The following is a 27084-nucleotide window of genomic DNA, read 5'->3' on the forward strand; positions in this document are numbered from 1 at the left end:
CACAGACACACAAACACACACACACACACACACACACACACACACACACACACACACACACACACACACTTTGCCCCTCCCCCGAAAGAGATGGGAGAACCTAAAAACAGCATACAAAGAGTAACAAATGAGCCTGTTATAAATGAGAAACACAAGCACACTGAAGGTGGTGAGAAAGAACAGAATGAATCTAAGTTAACAGTAACTTGAAGGGATACTGCGAGGCCAAAGACAAAGAGCTGTGCGTAAACACTGGAAGCTCGTGAAGGTTTCTCATAGAGGTTAGCAATTCTGAGACTGCTTTATGTGCATATGAGAAGTGAACAAGGGAATACAATGCAGATAGAGTCAGGTGTCTCACAGTTGGAGAAAGAAGTGACAAATAAGGAAAGGTGGAGGCCTGGAACAACCCTGCAAGCATTTGGGAGCCAAGCTATCAGTACAAACTCAGTCTAGCCCTGTATGTACACGTGTCAGTTGGTATACATATACTTTCCTACTTCTGTCGAGGGAGTCTGGAAGTGACACCCAGGGAGCATACCTAACACTTAGGTCTTTATTTCTAAACATCATTTTCCAATCAAAGGAACCAGGGCTCTTCAGAGAAATAGCAGATACTTGGCCTGGGGCATGGAAAATACAAGATAAGCCAGGAACATTTTGTGATGCCAGAAAGTAAAGAAGTACTTAAAAAAAAAAAGATGAGGCTTATCAAAAAAAAAAACCACACAGGAACTAACCTAAAGAAGCTCCCAATGGCCAAAGCGGGAATAATTTGAGCAACTAGATAAAGTATACCCCAACAGAATAAAATAAATATCTGAGTTCACACTGATATAAATAATCGAGTAAATAATAAATGGAGAAGAAATAAAAAATCATCAGGCAAACACCATGTCAATAATCACTGCAGAAAAGATCCAGGTACTAAAATTAGTGAGCAAAATATAAACAGAATCCAAAACAGACCTGGGAAAGGTGGCCAGAGATTTACAAATTGTGAGATCCTAGAAAAGAGGCATTAATGAGGAAACTAGTGAAATGTAAATGAAGTCTTTAGTTTCATTACAGCATTTACTAATGTTTACTTCCTGGTTTTGACAACTATCAATCCTATAAGATGTTACCATTAGAAGCTTGAGGAGGAGATGTTACCATTAAAACTATTATTTTTGTAACTTTACTGTAAGTTTAAAATTAGTTCAATAAGGGCACCTGACTGGCTCAGAAAGTAGAGCATGCAACTCCTGATCTTGGGGTTGAAAGTTTGAGCCCCATGTTGGGTGCAGAATTACTTAAAAAATAAAAAATTAAATTAAAAAAATAATAAGTTCAAAATAGAAAAGTTAAAAAAACCCATATATACATATATATATGTATATATACAAATGGCTAGAGCTTAAAGGAAGACAACAAGGAAATTATTTCTTGTGTGTTCAGCTGAGTCTAGTTAGAACTAGGCGGCAGGGGAGTGGTAAAAGACCGACATGTATATCTAATTCTAAACTGGACAAAGCTGAGGACAATATTCAAAGTAACATCTGGGTCCAACATGAACATTATTATTTTAAAGGTGTTTTTAAGTTTGTTTTTGTTTTTTTGAGAGAGAGGGAGAGATGGAGACAGGGAGGGTGAGAGACAGAGAATCCCAAGCAGGCTCCATGCTATCAGCACAGAGCTTGATGCGGGGCTTGATCTCATGAACCGTGAGACCATGACCTGAAACAAGAGTCAGACACTAAACTGACTGAGCCACCCAGGCACCCCCCGACATTGAGTATTAATATGTTACATACCTCGATCATGTAGGGCTAACAAAACCCGTTCATATAAACAGGCTCTGTAGAGGTCTCCAGGAATAGGTTTTCCTGCCCAGCAGTCAAGTTCAAGTTTCTCAGGGTCAGGGGCATGGGGATCAGGCTCAGCTAGAATATACCGATAGCCGTCTTTGTTAAACGGGTGTTCCAAGGGGTAGCCATGAGGGGGAAGGCGCTGAGCAGAAAACAAAGGATCACTGCAGAAAGGAAAAAAATAATATCAAGAAACTAAAACCCCCTTAGCTCAAATGGCTTCAATTCTTTAAGAAGGACATCTGATTTATTTAGATTTCAGCAGGAACACATGCAATTTCACACATGCTTTTCATTGCTCAAACAGAGGATCCTGCCCTCTGCAGGTAAAACAGGGAAACAAAAAGCATCCGCTTTTAAATTTAGCAAAGTAGTTTTGGTCAAATTACTCTAGCCTGTAGGAATAGCTATGAAAAGGAGGCAGTATGTCCTAAGGGGAAAGTAAGGAAGAAGGGGAACAAGGGTGATTTCCTTTATTATGTTAATTACTAAAACTAATGAACAGAAACTCAGAGATAAGACTGGGAGTACTTACAATCTTAAATAAGAAAAGACCAGGATTTACTGAATAAAGAGAAGGGAAGAGGCTTGAGGGCAGAGGCACACAGCTGAAGTAAAAGAGATAAAGTTCAATCCTTTCTCAGGATGCTTAACAGCATTGAACTCTACTCCCCAGGCAATGTGCCCCAGCACTCCCCTAACAAAACAAATGTGTAAACTTCGATTCCCAGCCTGGCATTATTTTATCCCTCAAAGCGCTCAAGATTTGAGAAAAATGGACAGGCTTTTTAATCTCAGACACCTGAGCTACTGAAGAGTGCAGCTCTGTTCCCTCTGATGGGCTGTGCCAGCACCAAAGATGGCCTAACAGTGGTGAGTGCGAGTGGGTGTTTCTGCCCACCTCCGGGCCTTCTTGGTGGTCCCCGCGGTCCCTCCATCTTGCTGCTTGCGCTTCGCTCCTCTTCCTTTTCCACTGCTTCCTGCTGCAATTCCCCCTTTGAAGAGAAGGCAGATCACTTTCAATAAGCTGTCACAGAAGCTTCATGTGGATGTGGAAATTCCATGGTGACTAACACTCCTGTCGTGCATTTGTGTAACACCACACACAGGAGGATTTCCTTCCTGAAAGCATATTGGGGTTTCACCCTGGTTCTGAGAGAGTTGGCTGAAGGTCTCACAGCTCAGAACGTTGGGTTCTGGCAGTGAGCTCAAATGAACCTAGCACTAATGACACCTGTGTTACACACTCAACCTTCCTTTCTTAAGGAACTGCAACTACTGGTACACTTTCTGAGGATGTGACACAAATGCATTTTCGCGCATTCAGACTCCAAACACCCACATCTAAAAACAACTGCAAGGATAAAATTTGTTTTCCACCCAAATCAATACGAACACCCACAACGAATATCCTCACTACAAGTAGATGTTCACTCACTTGATCTATGCAGGATATATTCCATAAACATAATAAAGGCACAGTATCCGCTAAAGCACTTAACTTGAATACCCAACAAGACAAAGGTACATAAAACATAGAAAACAGAAACAAAAATACTAAAAAGGTGTTTCTCTCCAGTGCTGCTAGGTATCCACTCTGGTTGTTCATGACCCAAGTAGAAAGGCTTTAAATTTAGTAGGCAACTTTTACAATTAAGATTGTGCCAATGCATAAAATTCAGGTCAGACTAACCCAGCTTGTGGAATTAAGAGCGAGTATCAATAAAAAATTTACATATTTTATGCAAAAAATAATTTAGCAACGTACTAAGGCCACAAGGAATACTACCTAGTGACTTCTGAAATAGGTACTTAGAAGTTTTTGTCCAGTTCTGTCTTTCCTCTCAATTTGTTTTTCTGTCAGAAAATGTCCCTGAACTGCAGGAAAACACCTTTATGGTAACAACTGCATAGAGTACTGTATCTTAATTTGGGGCAAGCTTGGAAATTCTCAGCAGTTCTGCTGGAATAAAAAGGATCAAGACATTGAGAGCAGGTCATATTCTGCATATACAGGACCAGATTGATGCAGAACTTCCTTTTATGAACACACCATGTATTATTCCTATTTTTCATTTTTAAAAAGGTTTAATGTTACGCTGTTGCAATATCAATTTGAGTTTGTGTTACCTTAAAAGACTATGGATTTCTTACTGTTACTGGTATTTTAATTAATTTGAAAGAGAAGTTTTAGAACCATCTTGAACAAGACGCACTATATTAAGGTGACTGCTGGCCATGTTAGGCAGAATATGACAACGTACAAGCTTTTAATTACTAACATTCAACTGGAACTATGGTTTCATATCAAGTGCTATTGCCATCATTTCACGATGCTTTAAAATTTTAATCTAGTTTTAGCTTCTACCACAACTCAGCAAAAAGCGTTTTCCAAACCACATAATACTTAAGTCTGAGAGGATGAAAGAAGACAGAGGAGGAATTCACCTCCAAAAGAGACTCCACCTGTAAGAACAGAAGTGGCACCATGTATTTGTCAAATTTTAACAATTAAAAAGGGAAAAAATGGTGTAAAAAGATAAACAATACAGTTAGCTATTTCCAACCCATCTCAGAATATTAGTGACAGTGGAAATGATTACACATTTAAGATGCTACTGCACCAAAGGACAAGTTAATGTTGCCAAGTGTTAAATGAATAGCTAGTTGCCTCCCAGCTACCCCAACCGTTGTTAGATTACCATTAGTAATAAAGTCCATTCCTGTCATTAGGTGGATTACTGGCAGAAAAACATCTACAGCTAGTGATCAGTACAGAAACGCTGTAATGGGAATAAGCTGAAGTTTCAGGGCAAGAACAATTAGAAGATGGGCAGAGGAAGTCTGTTAAATAACAGCTGAATTAGCAGTAAGAGAGAACAACCAAAACCACACTGGGTGTCAGTGATAAGGATATAGATGGGGAGTCTAAGATAATAATCACAGTAAATCTGACTTTAAACCTGTACTTTGTTTTATGCTAAATCTGTTTCACTTAAGACCAAACTGTGGTGTAAAGGAACAAACAGTTCTCCACTACCATCTGTCAAATCTTTGGCCAGCTTCACAAAACTGAGGTTTGGACTGTAAAGCATCTTTCTAAATATCCAGTTAAGAGTCAACCCAAAGGATGCCCAATTCTAGGCATATTTGGATCCAACAGCTTACAAATATTTCATCGAGACATTTAAACACTTACCATTTAGATTCCCGCTTGTAGACACAGCACTGCTTTGTTTTTGGTTGTCATAAGCAGGACCAATGTTACTAAGATCCTAGAGGGAAAAACATTCAATTATAAAGGGAGGCTATATAATCAAACCTATCTGGCAATGCTCAAAAAACCAGGAAATCCTAGTAGAATGTGAATCAAAACTGACAATCCTAAGAAGCCTGAAATTTACAGGGGTCCAAACCTGGATGCTTCAGAGATCAACAAGTAACATGTGTGAGGCAGGCCAAGTGTAAGGATCGAAGTTGTTAACAGTGAATTGGCAGGGGGCGGGGGGGGGGGGGGGGGGTTGTTGGAGCGGGAGATGGCAAACAGGTGTGCATGAATGCTATTTTCTCAGCCCCCTGTGGGAATTCAGGCCCACTGTAATCAGATCTTCTCATTCTAGAAGAAAAGACAGAAATCTGAATTTCTGCCCCCAGCACATTAAGTTAACAAATGCTTGATTCATCTACCCTAAGAAAACTCTGGCTAACCTGACTGATTCACATGAGCCTGTTTTGTAGAGTCGCCTGACCACAGATAAGGGGAGCCAAGCAACTGCGAAGAAGGGACCAGGAGTGAACAAAAGTAACCTCTGTGAGGACATGCCCCAAGATCCCTCCACCCCACGTCATCATCCTTTATGCTGTCATTTTTTAAGCACGCGTCCCATGAAGAGGCTTGATTCCTTAATGTGCACGCCCAGAAAGGAAGAGACCTCCTTTTGTCCCTATATCAAATCAGCATATTCCATTCAACCTACATACCACCCTGTGACATCCGGACTCCTACCGTTAAAGGCACCAACCCACACCCTTTGTGAAGGCCGATCTGAGAAATTTTCTCCCATCTCCTTGCTTCGCACCCTGCGATAAAACCCTTTCTGCTACAAAACCGGTGTCAGCGTTTGGCTTATGTGCATCATCGGGCAATGGGTCCTCATAGAGTAACATTTCTATGTGAAACCTTTAACTTTCAATGCTGGCAGATCAAACATTTCAAGGCACAGCTGAAAGATTTGGCCTCCTGAGATGCCAAATGTGACCCATCGAACAAAGAGTGGACATTTTCTTTCTCCTCAATTGTTCACCACAAATTTCTCTTAATAACACATTTTGAAGAGTAAAATTTGAGATGGAAAGAAAATTAGAAATAACTTGGCCCAGCATATTTGTGTTACAAGTGAGGAAATTAAAATTAAAAAAGATAAAAATGATATGCAAAAGGTTGTAATGTTAAGTGGAAGAACCACAACTAAAACACTAGTCTCCTGGTTTAAGGTAGGGGTTTTTCTCCCCACACATGACAATAACTGCTTACTTGGGGCTCCCCATGTTAGAGGCCTGGAATGGCCTGCAGCAAACAGACAAATGTAAACAAAACCTGATTCTGTCTCCAAATCAAAAGGGGAATATAAAGTACCTGATCCAAAAGTCCAAATTTGGGGTAATCTTCTTCTGGGTCCTTACTCCCGGGATCAGGATGTTCCTTTACTAAGAATACATCTCTTTCTTTACTCTAAAAGGAAGCAGTATTTTAGCATTACTGGAAATTTTATACTTCAAAGTAGTATCGAATGGATGATCAACGAGCAACTCCAATTACTAAGTGTAATCTCCCCAAATGATAGTATTGCTTTTCCCTCTGATTAGAAAATACACGACCATCAAAAAATTCAAACAGAGGAACTTGAAGAAATGAGAGCCAAAGTCCTTTGGAATCCTCCCCTATCCCTTCACCTCACAGATGTAAGTTAGCACTGTTAACAGCTTGCTGTGGCCTTCTCCCCAGGTACTCTCTTTAATTCTAAGGACAATAATGTTTAGAACAGTGTTGCTTTTGTTTTTAAATCAAAGGGAAAAACAGTCTGCCATGTCAATATAAATTATACTTGCAAAAGCACAGTGGACCAAGGTTCCCCTGTCGTGTATAAAACGACATTGATGTTCACTTCAGACACAACTTGGTGATTGTGCGAAAACTATTAAACTCTACAATCAGTGATACCTCACTGTCCAAGATTTAAAACTAAGTTGTTCTCATTTTCTTAGTCATCACGTTATTTCAGTGAGACTAAAACAGATTTAATACTTACAAAGAACACGGATTTTTGAAACGTCAAGTCTGATCATTTTGGTCTACTCACCATTGTTTTAACAATATTATTTGGCCAGGTCATTTTCCCGGGTCTCTGTCTGGTCGTCATGCACTCCCAGTATTTATCAATAAACGGTATGATATCCTAATTTTTTAAAACAAAATATATTAAGAGTTCTACAGTTGCTTTCAAAGTTATACTCACAAAAATGGAATGAAAACTGCAGCATTTTCAAAGAGCTTGTCAGAATCGAGAGAAAAATCCACGTTTAGTTTTTTCATGATTAAACAAATACAATTGCATGCAAACAATATACAGATTGTGAGGAATTTCATATAAGTATATACAAGTCTTAGCCTCAGAAGGTTTACAATCCAGTTGGAGGGAAAGATCCACCCCATTCCCTTGGGTGACATTTGGACAATGACTCCCAAGTGATTCTCTCTCCTGAGCTCCTGTTTTACCTACTTCTAACATCTCTATTTGGTCATCCCAAAGGCACCTCAAACTTCTTGTTACAAAACTAAACTCTGTATCTCAACTCATAAATCTGCTCTGCAGATCTCTATTCTTGCTCTTAATGCTCAGAATCACCTACCTCCTAGAATCACAAGCTAGAAGCCAAGGGCATCATCCTTGATTCTTCTCTTGTGCACAACCATCACATCTAAACCGACACCAAATGAATTTTAAGATTTCAGAAAATTTCTCACCCATCAGGTCTCTTCTATCCCCACTGCTCTGATTATTATCCTCACCAGTTCTTGCTGACATGACTAAACAGATATCTGAGCTTGACCTTGACATCGACCTTCCCCCACTGTCACCATTCTGCCAAAGTCCATCAGAGTTAGAGTCTACCACCAAAACCTTCCACCGCTTAGTTCCATGAAATGACAACCAAATCTTTACCAAAAGGAACTATTTGGAGTGCATGGCTGGCTCAGTCAGTGGAGTGTGTGGCTCTTGCTCTGAGGTACAAATTCAAGCCCCATGTCAGATGTAGAATTTACTCAAAAAAAAAAAAAAAAAATCTTTAAATAAATAAAAGGAACCAGGGTCGAATCAGGGAAAGTAGAAGGGAAATCTGGAATATTCTGTTGTTCCAGAAAGTAAGGAAGAGTTCAAAAACCCATAGGGACATATCAAAAAGTGCAGGCATCAGACTCAATGGGGATATACTGATCAAATCTGAGCACCAGAAATCAGAAATCCACAAATTGGGGCACCTGGGTAGATCATTTGGTTAAGCCTCCAACTCTTGAGTTCGACTCAGGTCATGATCTCACAGTTGGTGACATCAAGCCCTGCGTCAGGCTCTGCACTGAGGGTGCAGCCTGCTTGGCACTCTCTCTCTCCTTTTTCTCTGCCTCTCCACCTCTCTCTCTCTCTCTCTCTCTCTCTCTCACTCTCTCTCCCTCCCCCTGCCTCCCCACTCTCTCTCAAAAATAAACAAACTTAAAAAAAATAATCCACAAATCTGCAGGGATACTTTAAAAAAAAAAGATGGACAGAAAGGAAAACTCTCTTAACAGAAGAATTGCAAGTAACAAATGTATTCTTTTTCACAATGACCACTCTATTAACTGATTCAGGCTAGGATAATCAGGCTAGTTGCTAAAACCATTGCTTGAAGGGGTCCCAATGAGACATTTACACAATCTCAACACATCACCACACAGACTGCTTAATAATTACAAAGACAAAGGGCCCTTTACAATGGAGAAATCTGATAGATACCTCCTCTTTACCCAAGTAATCAAATTTAAGGTCATTAATAATAAAACAAACCAGTATTTTATGCCTCCTGATGTGATACAAGGAAAAAATACACTATACATACATTATCTACATAATATTCTTGCCAAAAATGTTTAACCTGAACTCTATCATGGGGAAACAATCAGATAAATGCAAACAGAAGAATCACGCCAAACAACTGTCTGGGCTCCCCAAAATTTTAAATGTCATAGCAGACTGGGGTGCCTGGCTGAGTCAGTTGGAGAAACACACAACTCTTGATCTCGGGGCCATGAGCCCCACATTGGGTGTAGAGATTACTTTTTTTTTTTAAATTTTTTTTGGGTTTATTTATTTTTGAGAGACAGAGAGAGAGGACGAGCAGAGGAGGGGCAAAGAGAGAGGGAGACACAGAATCTGACACAGGTTCCAGGCTCTGAGCTGCCATACAGAGCCCAATGTAGGGCTCGAACTCACGGACCGTGAGATCATGACCTGAGCTGAAGTTGGATGGTTAACCGACTGAGCCACCCAGGCATCCCTGGGTGTAGAGATTACTTAAATAAATAAACTTTATAAAGAAATAAACTTTATAGAGAAATAAGTAAATAAATGTATGTCACAGCAGACCAAAAAAACAAAGTAAAATAAATTCAGGAACCATTTTAGATTAAAGACAAAAAAGACATTACAGGGCACCTGGCTGGCTTGGTTGGTAGAGCATACAACTCTTGATCTCAGGGTTGTGAGTTCCAGCCCCATGTTGGGCATGGAACCTACTTAAAAAAAAAAAAGACCAAGAGAGACATTACAATTAAATGTAATGTGCAATCTTTGCCTGGATCCTGGATAGAGAAAAAAAGCTATGGAGGATATTAAAATGATAATTAACAATGAGAAAATATAATTATATACTTTATATAAAAAATAAAAACTATATATTAGATAGTAGTATTACATCAACATTAAGTTTTCTGAGTATGATCACTGTACTATGGTTGTGGGAAAATACTGGGTATAGTATTCAGTTTAGTCTCATATAACTTAGGGAGATAAAGCAAATGCAGTAAAATATTAATAACTGGCAAATCTAGGAAAATAACTAACAGATGGTTCACTGTATTATCTGAATTTTTCTATGTTTGAAATTTCAAAATAAGAATTTGGGAGGAATAAAAAAACCAGAAAAAACGCAAATCTAATCATAACACATCTCTACTGCAGGAATATAAAGGAGGTGAGAGGGCTGTCTGATTACTCCAGCCTGCAGGATTAAGTCCTAACTTCTATTCAGTATAAAAGCCCTTACAGGTCTGATCCCAACTATATTGGTCTCACCATATACCCTATGCCAGTGTCTTTCAAACTGTAGATTGCAATCTATTAATAGGTTATAAAATCAATTCTGTAAGTCAAAACTAGCACTGACTAGAACAGAAAATAACAATGCAGAGGAAAAAGAGTGGAGGGTAAGCACTGTTCAGTGAAAAAAAATTTTTTTTCAAGTTTATTTTGAGAGAGAGTATGTGTGCATACACATAACAAGGGAGGGACAGTGAGAGGGAGGGAGAGAATCCCAAGCAGGCTCTGTGCCGTCAATCTCACAGACCACCTCACAGACTGTGAGATCATGACCTGAGTGGAGATCGAGAATCAGAAGCGTAACCAACTGAGCCACCTAGGCGCCCATGTTTGGTGAAATTTTTATTTATTTTTCAAGATTTTATCTTTTATATTTTTTGAATTTTTAAAAATATTTGTTATTTATCTTTGAAAGAGAGAGCGTGAGTGGGGGAGGGACAGAGAGAAAGAGAGGGAGAGAGAATCATAAGCAGAGAGAATCCACACTGTCAGCACAGAGCCTGACGTGGGGCTCGATCTCTCAAACCATGACATCATGACCTGAGCAGAAATCAAGAGTTGGATGCTTAACTGAGCCACCAGGGACCCTTAAAGATTTTATTTTTAAGCAATCTCTACCTACGCCCAACATGAGACTCGAACTCAAGATGCTCTACTGACTGAGCCAGCCAGGTGCCCCTTGTTTCAGCTTAAATGAAAGTGGGCAGGTATTAATGTATAGTAGGCATAATGTAAACTCCATCGTTCTAAAATTTACTTAATTTTCATATTTTCTTACCGTGAATCACAGTAGGAAAGACTCATGGGTGGGCTAGTCGTCTAATTTTGAGTCCTGACTTCAGTTGTGTGGTTTTGCAGTTTAATAATAAAGGATAATTCGTTTAAATAAAAGGCATGTATAAACCTACCCCCTTCCCTCTGACAAAATCTATAATAATCGTCTATAAAAATAGTTAAACTGGGCTGAGAAGGTTCAGCTCGAGATCTGATTTTTTTTCCTGGTTAAGTTTATTTTTGAGTAATCTTTATGCACAATGTGGGGCTCGAACTCAAGACCCTGAGATCAAGAGTCACATGCTGTACTGACTGAGCCAGCCAGGCACCCCCTCAAGATTTTTTTTTTTTAAGTTTGAGAGAGACAGAGATAGCGCCAATAGGGGAGGGGCAGACAGAGAGGGAGAGAGAGAATCCGAACCAGGCTGTCAGCGCAGAGCCCGACATGGGGCCAAAGTCACGAAACTGTAAGATCATGACCTGAGCCGAAACCAAGAGTCAGACACTTAACCAACTGAGCCACGCAGGTGCCTCAAGATCTGATTATTAATTGGGGGATAGACAGTTGTTTGCTTCTATAAAGCCAACCAAAACTATTTAAGGATTCCCCCAACTAATAATTTAGCCAACTGACATAATGTGCACATATTAGAAGTTAGTAAATCACATGAAATCAGTAACAACCACTGAATCTACAGTCATATATTCATAAAAATTGGGGGCAGAGTACTCATTGTTAAAGAGTATATTTAGATGTTCTACCTGATTCTTTGGCATAATTGCAATTACATTAATCTCTTCTCTACCTTATCTTTGGAGAACATGGTTTTTGGATGTTCATCTTGTGTTCGAGACTGCCAAGTTAGGTTGGCCAAAGCACTAAGGCACATTTCTTTCAAGTCTGTTAAAAAGAAAAAGGAAGAAAAAATTATCTATAGTATTATAGTCATGTTACCTAAAGGATATTCAACTAGGTGATCCAAAGTTAACAATTATAGCAGCAAAAAAATAAGAGTCATGATTTTACCTGAAGTGGACCATAGCCATTATTTGGAGCTAAACTCCAATGTTACATAACTTTTACTGGCTACTAGGCAGGAGTTCCCTGATCCTGCTAAGCCCAAATCTCTTTTCTTTTGCAGCTACCCAGAGGACAATTTTGCGGCACTCGTGAGTTTGTTCTTACTTGCTTGCTTCCGGAGGAAATAGGTATTCCCACTATGATGGCACACGTTGCAATGAAAACTGTAGTTGGTCATGAAAGGCAGACAGGATCTGCAGAACAGCCAGATTAAAAAATCAGTGAACTTCTAAATACACACTTCTTTGTAGAAGTAAATCAACTGAATCGACAGGGATCCCTTCCCTGCAGTGAAAATAATAATGTTAATATATTAACATATGATTAAAACTTACAAAGGTCATCAAAACCAAAACAGGGCTTATATTTTCACAAATACCTGGATTTTTCTGTTAAAACATTTAATAAGATATTATCTATCATAGTAGATAATTCAGCACCAGGAAGATTATCACTGGTGCCTTGTCCAAGCTAGTTTATTATAGTATTTAAGCACCTAAAAAGAGCATGCCAGGCCAGTTGTGGAAGACAAAGTAGTCTCCTTAAATATAGTTACATGCAAATATTTGTATGTAAATTATATTTAAATATATACAACTCTAATTTACACACAGACATTTATACACTTAAATACTTAAATATCTCTTTAAAAGGCCAATAATACTGCTGGAAAGGGCAGACAGAAGATATGACAAGATTAATTAAAAATGTAAATAATTATTCAAGAAGACAACACGTAAGTCACAAAACATTACTTGTCTCAGTACCAAAGGAATCCTACAGGTGATAATTACTCCAGAAGAGTTTTAAGGATCCAAGTAGTAACTTCAGATTTAAGAGTTAGAAACATTTTGGAGAACGTACGTTATGAACTAGATTTGGGAAGATGAGTTGGTTTTCTTTTGTCTAAGTGAACTATATACAGAGATGAGAAAGGCCAACAAGGGGGCAGAGGAGCAAACTGCTGTAGATAAGTTTGTCCCAGAGAGGGGATTTGGAAGAAAAAAAGAAAAAAAGAAAAAAAAAATAAAGAAAAATAAAAAAGGCTTGAAAGGCAGGAAGTGCAAGGAGCCAGGTAGAGTTGGATTTTTTCTGTGGGTAATGGGAACTCCTTGAAGGGGAAGTGACATGGTTAAAATTTTAAGTGACAGGTTGGGTCTGAAGGAAGAGATGAGAAAAAGCAAATGTAGGGGCACTTGGGTGGCTCAGTCAGTTAAGCATTAGACTCCTGACTTTGACTCATGTCATGATCTTACAGTTTGTGAGTCTGAGCCCCAAGTTGGGCTCTGCACTGACAGAGCACTTAACAGAATGAGCCACCCAGGCACCCCTACGTAAGACACTTTTGTAGCAGTTCCAGCAGAAGGCAAAGAAGGCCTCACTTAGGGTGAAAGAATAAAAACGGAAAGGACAAGCCCATATACAAGAGAAAAAAATTGGTAAAGCTTGGTGACTGATTAGATATGGAAGATGGGGCAGGGGAAAGGAAGTGAAAGGAGTTCTAACTATTAAGACTGCTTGTATCACAAAGATACCTCCTCAGAAGTGAGTTTGGGGGCAAGTGAAAACTTGTCTGTATTGTATAAGCGGGACTTACTCTTTTTTTTGTTTTTAATATTTATTTTTGAGAGAGAGAGCAAGAGAGAGCCAGCGCCGGGAGGTGGGGAGGAGGGAGGGGCAGAGAGAGGGAGACACCAGGAAATCTCGGGAAATCGCAGGCTCCAGGCTCTGAGCTGTCAGTACAGAGTTCCACGCTGGGCCTGAACTCACAGAACCAGGAGACCATGACCTGAGCTGACGTCAGGCGCTTAACTCACTGAGCCACCCAGGTGCCCCAGGAGACCTTAGTCTTAAAAAGGAGAAAGTAATAGAAAAATACAAGACTGGTTTAGGTTGTAAGAGAAGAAATCAAAATAAAAGCAGATTTATCTGGACTCAACTGAAACTTGCTTTAAGTATCCTCGAAGAGAAGGTTCCCAAATGTGTGTCTATTGTCACCACTCAAGAAATTAAGAAACATTCTTGTGAATGTTAAGACTGAATTCCCTTGCCTTTACCTTGCTCTTGAACCCTTTCTGTTCAACAGCCCACCATGATAAAATCACCTACAGAAAGTAAAGCCTCAGACTAGAGACATGTAGAAGTATAGTTATTAATTCAAATATAATCAGGTATTCACAGCAGCCTTTTTCCTACCCTGACTAGCTCCCTTCCTCCATCTCAGCTGTGAAAGACAATCCGTCTCACCTAGTTGGGCTTTAGGTGTAACTTCTCAAATTCAGGTACAAACTGGTTTCTACCAAAACTCTTGAACTGTGGTTTGCTTCTTCCCTAGATCACCCCAAGTTAGCTCTCTGGTAAACTTCCTTTCCTAGGCTCTGTCTATCCAAATAAATTCTCTTTGGCCAAAGCGGCCAGATTTTAGTTGGGCCTTATCTAAGTGACCAGCTTTGCTTATCTTTTAAAAAAAATTTTTTTTTAACGTTTATTTATTTTTGGGACAGAGAGAGACAGAGCATGAACGGGGGAGGGGCAGAGAGAGAGGGAGACACAGAATCGGAAACAGGCTCCAGGCTCTGAGCCATCAACCTAGAGCCCGACGCGGGGCTCGAACTCACGGACCGGGAGATCGTGACCTGGCTGAAGTCGGACGCTTAACCGACTGCGCCACCCAGGCGCCCCCAGCTTTGCTTATCTTGTATACTTTCCCTATAGATCCTTCTACCAAGATCAATTCTTTCTTCCAGATCCTTCAGTATTTTTTTTTTAAATACCGTATCCTAGATCACTAATCACATGTTAATTAGAACATTAGCATTTCTAAAGTCCCCTACAACTTTTTAATTAGAAAGCACACAATAAATTATAAAGGAAGGTGTTTCCTCGACAACCCACCCAAGAAGGAAGAATTTCAAAATAGTGCAGCCTTATTTTGAGGCAGTCTTATCTGAATTTACTTGCACAATAAGAACCATAAAAAACACCAAAGAGAGCCAGCAGTACAATGATTTCCATAGACAGTATGTCAATATCAAGCACTTGCTAGCTGTTGGCTAACTCCCTGCAATAAAGCAAAAATTATTTTACTTTCAATCAATCATAAAGTGATTTTGATTTATTAGAAGAGGTAAAAGATAGGAAATATGTTTTGCTGAGAAGTGAACACAGAATATTTAAAGGGAATGAGTTTGAAGCCAAAAGGGAAAAAAGGATCGCTCAAGCATGAAGAGTCACTGGTTATCTCAAATTTTTGACAACAGGCTTTGTCCACCATATACACCAACCCTCTCCCCAAAATCCGTAACACCAAATACAACATCTAAATGCTACTGTCCCATAACTGTTTATATAATGCTTCGTAATTGCATGGTTTTGTCTCCTAACCAGGTTGTAAGCTCAAAGCAGGGAGAATATCTATCATTGTACCTATTAGGGCTCGACCCTCAATAGATAGAAAACAGTTCAGATTATTAAAACAATTCTTGATTCAAATCCTACTACTCACTGAAGGTGAGGTTAGAAGACATAGGAAATAATATGCTTTTATATTTGCCTACAAATTATTATTCAACTGTTGAACATACTGAGATTTATTTTAAAAAGCGATTTTAATTTTTTTAAATTTTTTCTTAACGTTTATTTATTTTTGAGACAGGGAGAGACAGAGCATGAACGGGGGAGGGTCAGAGAGAGAGGGAGACACAGAATCCGAAACAGGCTCCAGGCTCTGAGCTGTCAGAACAGAGCCTGATGCGGGGCTCGAACTCACTGACCGTGAGATCATGACCTGAGCCGAAGTCGGACGCTCAACCGACTGAGCCACCCAGGCGCCCCTAAAAAGCGACTTTTTTAAACATTTTTTTTAATGTTTATTTTTGAAAGAGAGACAGAGCATGAGCGGGGGAGGGGCACAGAGAGAAAGAGACACACACACATAGAATCCAAAGCAGGCTCCAGGCTCTGAGCTGTCAGCACAAGGCCCAACGCAGGGCTCAAACTCACAGACCGCGAGATCATGACCTGAGCCAAAGTCGGACATTCAACTGACTAAGCCACACAGGTGCCCCTTAAAAAGCGATTCTTAACAAAGATTACAAAAAATACTCACGAGGTATCTATGCCAAAGGTGTCCGCTGTGAACCATTTTGTACATATGCCACACTGCAGCTCTACCTCTCCTAACTGTCGGCCATTCTCTTCATCCACGGAGCCCGCCTGAGTATCCATCACCTCTGAAGTGTCCCCAGCACCTTCCTGTGTCCACACAGCAATTAGAGAATCAGGTCAGTTGACCCTATTGTATTTAACTCACTTAAAAACTTAAAACAAACAAACAAAAAACAGAACCTATTTTGCCTTGCATACATCCAAAAAGAAATACTTACTAGTGTATCTTTTCCATTAGAAGATTCAGTCTCCAAACCACCACCTACATCAACTGAATTTGCATCCCTACAAGATAGTGAAAGTACTCAAGTGAGAATCTTCAAGGGAAACAAACCTCAAAACGCCTATGCCTAAGGATAATGATCAAAGTACAGGTGAACTTCACACTCCTACAGCTTTTTCAGCTAAGCCTATTCTCTCAGCCTGGGTGCCCAGGGTTAGGAAGAATATGACCAAGACAGACGCAGGCCCATAGGGCAGAGGGAAGCCTAATCTGTCCTTACTGACAAATCTACAGGAGATGGAATTAGTCCTGGGGGAGGTTCGCCTAGATGCAGCTCTCCCACTCTTGTTTTCAGAGGAACCGTTACTTCTTCCAGTCCGGCAATGCAAAGTGGTTTCTCCTCTGGGATATCTGAGGAGTTCCTGCTATAAGAGTGAGCTACCAGACCTCTCAGGAGCCTGAGAGAGAACAAGAACCTTGACTCTCAGGACCCGCGAAAGGTACGGAAAGGGGCGTAGTTACAGACACAGTTCAGAGGGGAGGGAGAAGGGGACGGGCCAAGCGGCGGGCGGGACTACAGTCCTGGAAGGCGGGGGGGGGCGGAGGGCGAGCCGTTGGCTGCAGGGCCTAGGTTCGGAGGGTGCGGCAGGAGAGTTCCAGGGAGCCGCGGGACTCCAGGAGGGGTGGGCCTCCCTCCCAGTGTCCCCCTCGGGCTGCAGGACATCTTACCCACTTTCTGCCTCTCCAGAACCGGGTTCTGCTGCTGGAGCAACAGATGTTCCCTCTCCAGCCGGGGCAGTTGCCACCGCTACCACCGGTTTTGTCTCCCCTTCTTCTGCCACTGTTGCATTTGCTGCCGCTGCTGGGCCGGGTCCTGCATCCACTCCAGGTCCCGGTCCGGTTCCCGCCGCCGCCATCACTGCCGCCTCCCAGAGTTCTCGCGAGAATACGCTCTCCGTCTCGCGTGAGTTGCTGACTGGCTCTGTAATCTTCAAACAGTAAACGCGTTTGGTGGGTCCGCCGCTTGCCTTGACGAATAGGCCCTCCAGGCCCACTTTAAGGTCGGGCAGGCGGAGGCGAGCAGGGTCCTGGGATTTGGAGTGGTAGCCACAGAGCTAGGAGAAGGCGGAGGTACTAGTTTGATTTCCTCCAGGGCTCACTTCGTTTTCCGGGCTGGATGTTGTGATTTTCGTGGCCGACACTGGAAATCAGCGCTGATGAGGCGCCTTGAGAGCGCTGGGTGCCTACGGACTCTGAAGGCTGTGGTGTGCATTGCAAACGTTCCTCACCATTAAATGTAGGAAATGTCTTCTACAAACACTAGCACTCACTGCCCTCCCGCCCCAGAAGCAGTTCGTTACTGCCGTGGTGATCTGCCACTTTGAGCACGTTTTCAAGTGGCTACTTAGCCTAGAAAGTAGGAGTCCAGAGTCCCAGCTACATAGGTGAGGACCGGAGAGGGGATGTTCCATCCAGGCGGAAGAGGTAAGCAGCAATGTGTGTTCTAGAAGCTGCAAGCCACTTAATATTTTAAGAGGAGGAAAATGAAGCCCGAGTTAGGAAGCCAGGTGCTGGAGGACTTTCCGGTTGAGAGAAGATTGTCCTTGGAGGAAGGAACAGGTAGCGACCAAAGGTAAGAGAGGAATCAACCTCAATATTGGTAGGTGAAATAACTGGAGTAGACTTATTCAGAGTCTTCAAACTCAAGAATATAAACCTCTAGAAGTATTCAGGCCAGGAGAGTTTTCAGGAAATCAGTGTGTACATCCTAATTTTTAGAGTCGCCCGAGAACACACTTTTCTCCCACTTTACAAAAAAAAAAAAGGCATACCTCTCTCCAATCGTGAATCAAATCTTAACTATGATGTCTTGCCTAAGGGTGTACAAACCTATGGGACACCAGACACAAGAACAATTGGAAATATGTAAGTATTTGGATTTCCCAGTTGGTTCCCAATTATTTGTTTTCAACAAAATTGAAGGGGCTCCTAATTGAGTTACCAGTTGATAGATTATTTTAAAAACTGATTATTATTATTTTTTAAATGTTTATATATTTAGTTTTGAGAGAGAGAGAGAGAGCACAAGCGGGGGAGGGACAGAGAAAGAGAGGGAGACACAGAATCTGAAGGAGGCTACAGGCTCCGAGCTGACAGTCCATCGCAGGTCTTGAACCCATGAAATGGGAGATCATGACCTGAGCCCAAGTCGGATGCTCAACTGGCTGAGCTACCCGGGTGCCCGGAAAAATTGATAGATTATTTTAAATTTTTAAATAATTATTTTAAAAGTGGTGGGTGAAATTTTAAGAAGAAACAGAATACTTTGCACAGACTCAAAGTATCTCCTCCAAAATATTTACTCTAGTATTAAATGTTTTAACATACAGCTACAAAATCTTTGATACTGCTTCCTCCGAGGTAGAGCTTGAATCCCACCTCTTATTGAGTGTGTGGGCTGGATTTAGATACTTGTTTCTGAACAATAGAATATGGAAAAGGAAAATGGTAAGTTTTACAGTAGAGAAACTGGCAGATACCACCTTAACCAAGTGGTCAAGGTTAACACCACCAGTAATAAATCAGGTTGATATCATTTGCCCCTTTGATAGGATGCAATGAGAAGGACTTCATCTCTGTGGAATTCTTCCCCCAAATCTATAACCCCAGTCTAATCAAGAGAAAACAGCCAAATCCAAGTTGAGACATTCTAGAAAATATCTAACCAGTACACCTCAAAACTTTTCACATCATGAAAGACATGAGAAACTCTGGAGGAGACGAGGAGATGACAACTAAATGCAACGTATCCTGGATTGAATCTTGGAAGAGGAAAGAGACATTAGAGGCAAAAAATGGTGAAATCAATAATGTCTGTAGTTCATAGTATTATAGCAATGTTAATTTCTTAGTTCTGATCAATGTACCATGCTTCAAGATGTCAACATTAGGGGAAGAGCTGGGTTAAGGCTATGTGGGGGAACTCTGCACTATCTTTGTGACGCTTCTGTAAATCTAAAAGTAATTGAAAATCTAAATTAAAAAACTGGTGGTAGATGACAATGTGATTTGGCATAGAACTTCGAAGGAGTTCGAATAATTGAGTTCCGGGGCGCCTGAGTGGCTTAGGCAGTTAAGCGTCTGACTCTTGATTTTGGCTTAGGTCATGGTCCCAGGGTTGTGGGATTGAGCACCTCCTTGGGCTCCTCGCTGAGCATGAAGACTGCTTAGGATTCTCTGTCTGCCTCTGTCTTCCCCTCCCCTGCTTGTGTGTGTGTGCACATGCATGCTCCTTCTCTCTCTCTCTCAAAATAAACATTAAAAAAAAAGTTGCACAGTCCACAGACTGAGCCAGCTGGCACCCCAGAAATTTTTTTTTTAGTTTTATTTAACAATGCTAATGTTTGCAATCTGTCTGAAACCCCCTGTGGGTAATTAAATTTACAATGATAAATTCATTCATGCAAACAAAATTTTGAAGACCACTAATTTAGAACAGTGTCTTTCAAATGTTTGGCCACAACTCCCGTAAGAAACACATTTTGCAATGTGACCTAGTATACACGTTATATTAGTTACAATTAGGAGATTTATGAAACAATCTGCATTTGTATTATGTCTTTTTTTTTTTTTTTTTAATGCCAGTAGTGACACTCTAAATTGATTGGACAACCTCTGATACAGAATTGTTTTCAAAGAGCTGTGATCTGGGGGTTGTGTTCTGGGCAGCAACTTCATTTTATTTTATTAAAAAAATTTTTTTTAATTTTTATTTCTTTTTGACAGACAGCGTGAGCAGGGGAGGGGCAGAGAGATGGAGACACAGAATCCGTAGCAGGCCCTAGGCTCTGAGCTGTAGCACAGAGCCCGACGCGGGGCTCGAACTCACAAGCCATGAGATCATGACCTGAGCTGAGGTCAGACGCTTAACCGACTGAGCCACCCAGGCACCCCTTAAAAAAATTTTTTTTTTTAAATTTTAGAGAGAGCATGAGCAGGGGAGAGGCAGATGGAGAGAGAGAATCTTAAACAGGCTCCCTGCTCAGCAGAGAGCCTGATGGAGGGCTCGATCTCATGACCTGAGCCGAAATCAAGAGTTGGATGCTCAATCAACTGAGCCACCCAGGCACCCCATCAGCTACATTTTAAATGAAGGCCATGAATGATTGATTTTAAATGAAAGTGATGAGTGATTCCAGTTTCTTGGAATCATTTAGCAGAACCCACATTATAGTGGATTGAAAAGGGAGTGGAAGGATAGAAGCAGAAATAGCTGTGTAGACAGATCTTTCCAGTTTTTTGAGGCTCACTCTTTTTCTTCTTTCTTTCTTTCTTTCTTTCTTTCTTTCTTTCTTTCTTTCTTTCTTTCTTTCTTTCTTTCTTTCTTTCTCTTTCTCATTTATTTTGAGAGAGAGTTGGAGCGGGACAGAAAGAGAGGGAGAATCCCAAGCAGCCTCCAAGCTATCAGTCAGTACAGAGTCCAACACGGGGCTTGATCTCATGACCTCAAGATCATGACCTGAGCCGAGATCAAGAGTCAGGAGCTTAACTGACAGCCACCCAGACATCTGGAGACATTTTATTTCTGCAAAGAAAAAACTGAGTCAATGTGGCAAAATGTTGACATTTGTTAAATCCTTCTTTGTTACCTGGTTCTTTGCTCTGTTTTCAGTGTGTTTGAAATAGTTCCTAAACAAAGGTTTGGTTCTGAAGGAGCAATTAGATGATAGCTGGAGGGGAATGCAGGGTTGGGAGAGAGGCTCATGACACACTTTTATTCATCAGTATGGAGCCAGAGGTTGAAAATGCAGGAGAGGTGGTAGTTGATGAACAGCTTTCTAAAGAAACTGGGTTAGGGCACCTGGGTGGCTCAGTTGGTTAAGCATCTGACTCCTGATTTTGGCTGAGGTCATTATCTCACAGTCTGTGAGTTCGAGCCCTGTGTTGGGCTCTGTGCTGACAGTATGGAGCCTGCTTGGGATTCTCTGTCTCCCTCTCTCAGTCCCTCGCCCCATGCATGCGCACTCACTGTCTCTCAAAATAAATAAACTTAAAAAAATTATTATTATATATATATTTTTTTAATGTTTTTAACGTTTATTTACTTTTGAGACAGAGAGAGACAGAGCATGAACAGGGGAGGGGCAGAGAGAGAGGGAGACACAGAATCTGAAACAGGCTCCAGGCTCTGAGCGGTCAGCACAGAGCCCGACGCAGGGCTCGAACTCACGGACCGTGAGATCATGACCTGAGCCGAAGCGAGATGCTTAATGGACCGAGCCACCCAGGCGCCCCATATTATTATTTTAATGAACCGGGTCAAGGAGCTGATTCAACTGGCAGAGATGAAGTTCGGCTTGATGACAAGGAGAGAATCCATTCATCTGAAACAGGAAGAAATCGAGAAGATGGAATAAGGACGTGGTTTGTAATTAGGAACAGGAGACTATGAGAAAATATTGGTGGCTGATAGCAAGGGCTTCACTGAGCTCTGAGGCTGCATATTGATAGTGCCTACAATTTATATCTTCCAGTTCCTGCAACACCACAATGCTATATAACAGCGAAAATGATTTGAAACAATCATCTGAGTTTTCAGTTTTGCCAGGCAGGTAAAAGTAAGGGCCAGGATAAAAGGCAGCCAAAGATGATAGCAAGAAAGCAGTTCAGGTGATTAACCATGGCATCTGAGGAAGCAGAAAGAGAGGGAAACGGGGGAATTCAGCGTCCAGAAGTCTGGATGAAAAGGCAGGAACTAGAATGGGGAGAGGTCAAAGTAAGAATATTTGAGTTCAGGATTTTCAGAGAATTCCACAGCCAGCTCACCTGTGGGTAAAAGTGGGTGATGCTAAGGTGGAACCAGACCTAATTTCTAGAATTGGGAAGCAAGGCATCACACACACTGGACAGCTGCTCAAGATGAAGGTTAATAAAATCATTCATAGCACCAGCTTACAAGTTTAGGCTGGATAAAAACAGGAGAAACACATTTTGGGAAGGTTTCCCTGTCAGCAGTGGGGGAACTCACCCAGCTTGTCAGAAAGCGGACTATCCAGCTGGAGTGTTGCTTATTCGCCTGGCCCTGGTGAAAATATGGAGCGCATTCTCTCATCCTCAAATACAGTATTCAGAGTGTTCACAATTGTTATTCTTGAGCAGTGGGTTTATAAAGACTGCCTCTTACTCTCTTCTCTGTATTTTCCAAGTGTTTGACAGTGTGCCAAGAGTTGCTCAGAAGTAAATAAAGTCTTCAAAAAGAAAACTTGTCTCCTGCCACACTTTTCTCCACTAGGTCTCAGATTTGTCCCTTCTCCAACCTATTTGTCCCTCCAACCTATTGTGGTTTTGTTTTGTTTTGTTTTGTTTTGTTTTGTTTTGTTTTGTTTGAGAGAGAGAGAGAGAACAAGCAGGGGAGAGGCAAAGAGAGAATCCCAAGCCAGCTCTGCGCTGTCAGTGCAGAGCCCGACGCAATGCGGGGCTCAAACTCCTTGAGCGAAAGTCAAGAGTCTGACACTTAACCAACTGAGCCAGTCAGGTGCCCCCAGCCATTTTTTTTTCACCTCACTAGGATTACCACACCTGAATCTTCCTGATTCGGGCTTTCCTACTCCAATTCAGCCTGGCCAATGATCTGATACCTCTGCAGCACTTCATCTTTCTTTAGGGAACTACTTACTGCCTTTCAGAGAAAACTTAGAGTCCAAGAGTGCCCAGCAAATGACCCCAATTCCTGTGGGAACCCACCCTTCTCGGCATACTCCACCCCATCTTCCAATCTCTAGGTTTGGTCCTCCTTCCCTCCATCCCGATTGCCCCTGGCCCCCCATTACCCCTGACCCCCCGCGTCCATTATATCAAGACACATGCCTAAGTTACTTCCCCTGGAAACCTTGCTTCCCGCAGTCTTTATGTGAGTGTATGTGATTCACTAGGCCTCAGTTGCAAATTAGAACATTTTTATTGTAGACCCAGTGTTCATAATCCTGTTTGGCTCCTCTGTACGGGGACCAACACAGGGGATCATTTCGTTTGTAACACACCATGATGTCTTATGAATAATTGACTTTAAAATGTTTAAAAGCAGTCAGCACCCCACTCTGCATTCAGTTCACTTTTGTTTTCTTTTTCTTTTTTTAAAGATTTTATTTTTTTAAGTTTATTTTGAGAGAGAAGGAGCACAAGTGGGGGAGGGGCAGAGAGAACGGGAGAGAGAATCCCAAGCAGGACTGTCAGCGCAGAGCCTGACATCGGTGTCAGAGCCTCACACGAACTGTGAGATCATGACCTGAGCTGAAAGTAAGAGATGCTTAACCGACTGAGCTACCTGGGCGCCCCTAAAGATTTTAAAGTAGTCTCTGCACCCAACCTGGGGCTCAAACCCACAATCCCAAGATCAAGAGTCACATGCTCCAATGACTGAGCCAGCCAGGCACCCCATTGTCTCTCATTTCTTTGCTTGAGCTCTTCTCTCCAGTTCGAGTGGCAAATGTTAAAAATCAAGTTTCAAAAGAGTATTGTTTCATCCCATAGGGTTTTAATATTTTGGATGAAGTTAATAGCACGCCTGGCTGGCTCAGGTGGTAGTGCATGTGACTCTTGATCTCAGCGTTATAAGTTTGAGTCTTGCGTTGGGTGTGGAGTTTACTTAAAAATAAATCTTTAAAAAAAAATTAAGCAGGGCCCCCGGGTGGCTCAGTTGGTTATGTTTCTGGCTCTTGATTTCGGCTCAGGTCATGATCTCACAGTTGGTGAGTTCTAACCCCACCTAGGGGCTCTGCGCTGACAGTGCAGAGCCTGCTTGGGATTCTTTGTCTTCTTCTCTGTCTGCCCCTCCCCTGCTCTCACGCATGCCCTCTCTGTCTCCAAAATAAATAAGTAAACATTTTTTTTTTTAATTTAAGAAGCAATTATTTTGACTAATGGATCTTCTGGATTTGAGAATAAAAGAGTGTAAAGACAAAACAGTATTGGGGTGCTCTCTCAGTCGGTAGAGGAAGCGATTCTTGGAGTTTTGAGTTGGAGCCCCACGTTGGATGTAGAGATTACTTAAATAAATAAACTTCAAAAGAAAAAACAGTATTATGTTGTGATTCTACTTTTGTATATTTTTAGTATACACAAAGAAATCTGGAGTTACAGCTTATATCAGTGGTTATGTCTGAGGGAATGGAGGTGATTACAAAGACTTTCTGTAATGTACTTCTGTAGTATCTTAGATTTTTCTATGAACTAGATTTGTAATCTGAAAAAGGTGGACACATGTTCAAGAACTGTACACACAGGTAAACTAAACCACACAAAGTAATTTCCCCAGGATAAGTGTTGAAGTGAACTAACCTACTTCTATCATCTTTCAAGCAGAAAAAACGATGCTCCCTCTCCTTAAGGAACGGATCATTTTCTTCTCATTTAAAGACAAAACGAAGACATGGATGAGCTGGCTTCTAATTGTTTTGAATTACTCCTCGCTCCTGAAACGCACCCAAGCTGTGTCCATTTTGTCTGTCACCAAGCAGCCCCACTAACTTCTTGCATGAGTGTTTTCTTGCTGTTTTTTCAGAGATGAATGAAGCTTTCCAGAAAGTTCTACAACTTAAAAACCCAGTTCCAGACTTTCCTCCTCCCAGGAGTCTGCTTTAGCAAAATAAATGTGTTAGGCAGTACTTCGCACATGCTGAAAGTCTGATGGGGGGGGGGGGGAGGTGGGGGCTGAGATTCTTGCATTTCTAACAAGCTCCCAGGCGGGTGGCAGGAATGCTGGCCTGAGGATCATAAGTATTTGTGACCCTATTTCACCTCCCGACTAGCTTCTCTAACGTGATCCCTTTCAACAGGGCTGTGTATACAGCTGGTAATAACTAACTATGCTTAGCTATTAGCTAACATAGCAGAGTAATTCCACATAGTAATGAATTTCCCATCTACCCTGTCTCCCTTCCCACATAGTGCTTAACCCTGGCTATACTTTAAAATCACCTGAGGAACTTTACCAAAAAAAAGGCAAGGACCCTTGGCCAATACAATTTGACCTTGTGAACGGGGGATCCAGGCATTGATAGCTTTATTGATTTTTCAAAATTTTCTTAAAGTTTATTTATTTTGAGAGAGAGAGCACAAGCAGGGTAGAGGCAGAGAGAAGGAGAGACAGAATCCCAACCAGACTCCGCGTCATCAGCGCAGAGCCTGATGGGCTCAGAACTCAGAAACTGTGAGATCATTACCTGAGTGGAGATCAAGAGTCTGGATGCTTGGCCGACTGCGCCACCCAGGCACCCCTAGGCATTGATAGCTTTAAAAAGGCTTCCTGTGTGGTTCTAAGATGCAACAAGCGTTGCTCTGTGCTTGTCACTGAAGGGGAGATAGGGCAAGGTGAAAGAGAAATAGTCTGTCATCTCCGTTCCTTACAGGTACAGAAAGAACTCAGAACTAAGATACTTGGGATACATACTTCTACCCCCATGTAGACTACCTACGAGATGAGAAAGGGACGCACCATGACTGTGGGGTAAGTCTAGACAGACCAGGACTGAGCCTTGCAGAGATTTGGGTGCCCTGGTGCAGCGCATGCAAGACGGGATGACTCCCATATCCTCTAACCTGGCCCAGAAATAGCAGAAGGGGCTGCTGGAGCTGCAGGGCCAAGGCTTCAATGCCCCACGTGAGGCCATAACTGAACATCCGATGGGGTGGCTGAGGAAGCCATTGGACGCCTTGGGGGTTAGGCTTGGGTATACCACGCTCAACAGAACAAGTTCAGGAGAACTTTGTTGGATTATAAAAAGACATGTAAAAAGAATGTAAATTATGTTGAATTACAAAAAGATAGCCCTATTCCTTGCTAACGAGTTGCAGACCAAGATTCACATCTGTTACACTAGTAAAGATTAAAGTGTGAGCCCTTCAGAAGCACTGTATTTGTACTTTATATAGAGTTCTTGACTAGCAGAGGGCCTTCAGTACCCAAGGGAGAGAACCTGTGGGAAGCAAGCATCCCAGACCAGCCTTTGCCAAAAGTTTCCAGGCCCTTTCCCAAAAAAGAACAGTGGGTCGGATGTCCAGGACTCTGCTCCCTGCTCCCCCTTCCCCTGCCCATACCTCCATGTTTTTATCATCTGTAAAGCAAGACAACAACAACAACAAAATGTTATGTTTGTTGTAACTATCAAAAAGATGACGATAACTACTGCGGTGGTTTGTCTCAATGGAGCATTTATTTAGTCTGCCTGAGTTCTTCGTCCTTAATCTCTAGTGTATATAAACTGAGTTAACTAAACACTCCTGATTCCTCCCAGTAACCACATATCTGAGTCCTGAAAGCAGTGAAAGGGTTTTATCCTTCCTTTTTAAAGAAAAAACGAAGCTCCACGTGGGTGGGGATTTTTGTGTTTTGCTCACTGATGTATCCCAGACACCTAGATCAGTGTCCAGCACACAGAAGGCACTCAGGAAATATTTGTTGAGTGAATCAAACTGCATCACTCTCCTGTGAAGGCTTGTCCCACTATAAGGCCAAAGGTGCCACCAGTCCCACTGAGGAAAGTGGCCCAGAGGCTTCAGCAAGGGGGTCCTCTGGAG

The 27084-nt window shown here is 41.7% G+C and overlaps 1 protein-coding gene and 1 long non-coding RNA gene across 5 annotated transcripts in view; one reads left to right on the forward strand and one right to left on the reverse strand.

Moving 5' to 3' along the window:
- The window catches only part of ASH2L (ASH2 like, histone lysine methyltransferase complex subunit), a 32169-nt gene extending 14713 nt beyond the window's left edge, over nt 1-17456 (reverse strand). Inside the window, exons 1-11 of one of the 3 annotated variants that reach the window (XM_023252610.2) lie at nt 17239-17456; nt 16505-16571; nt 16228-16373; nt 12225-12313; nt 11845-11939; nt 7211-7306; nt 6487-6582; nt 5050-5125; nt 4299-4316; nt 2752-2845; nt 1797-2014 (exon numbers count right to left, since the gene is read on the reverse strand). In XM_023252610.2, the coding sequence (XP_023108378.1) occupies nt 1797-2014; nt 2752-2845; nt 4299-4316; nt 5050-5125; nt 6487-6582; nt 7211-7306; nt 11845-11939; nt 12225-12313; nt 16228-16373; nt 16505-16571; nt 17239-17426 (1183 nt within the window). In that variant the 5' untranslated portion in view covers nt 17427-17456. Of the gene's footprint in view, nt 1-1796; nt 2015-2751; nt 2846-4298; nt 4317-5049; nt 5126-6486; nt 6583-7210; nt 7307-11844; nt 11940-12224; nt 12314-16227; nt 16374-16504; nt 16572-16789; nt 17105-17238 lie in introns of those variants that run through there. The other 2 variants (XM_023252611.2, XM_003984783.6) reach the window with 2 other exon arrangements.
- A 23-nt stretch (nt 17457-17479) lies between these two features.
- On the forward strand, nt 17480-19586 carry LOC109498849. Of its 2 annotated transcripts, none has more exons than XR_002155809.2 (2): nt 17480-18435; nt 19122-19586. It is a non-coding gene; the product is annotated as an uncharacterized LOC109498849 (long non-coding RNA). The 2 variants fall into 2 exon arrangements; XR_002155810.3 differs by having other exon boundaries at nt 17480-18142.
- Nucleotides 19587-27084: the final 7498 nt, after the last annotated feature.

The sequence above is a fragment of the Felis catus genome, chromosome B1, assembly GCF_018350175.1.
Source record: "Felis catus isolate Fca126 chromosome B1, F.catus_Fca126_mat1.0, whole genome shotgun sequence".
Taxonomy (NCBI): domain Eukaryota; kingdom Metazoa; phylum Chordata; class Mammalia; order Carnivora; family Felidae; genus Felis; species Felis catus.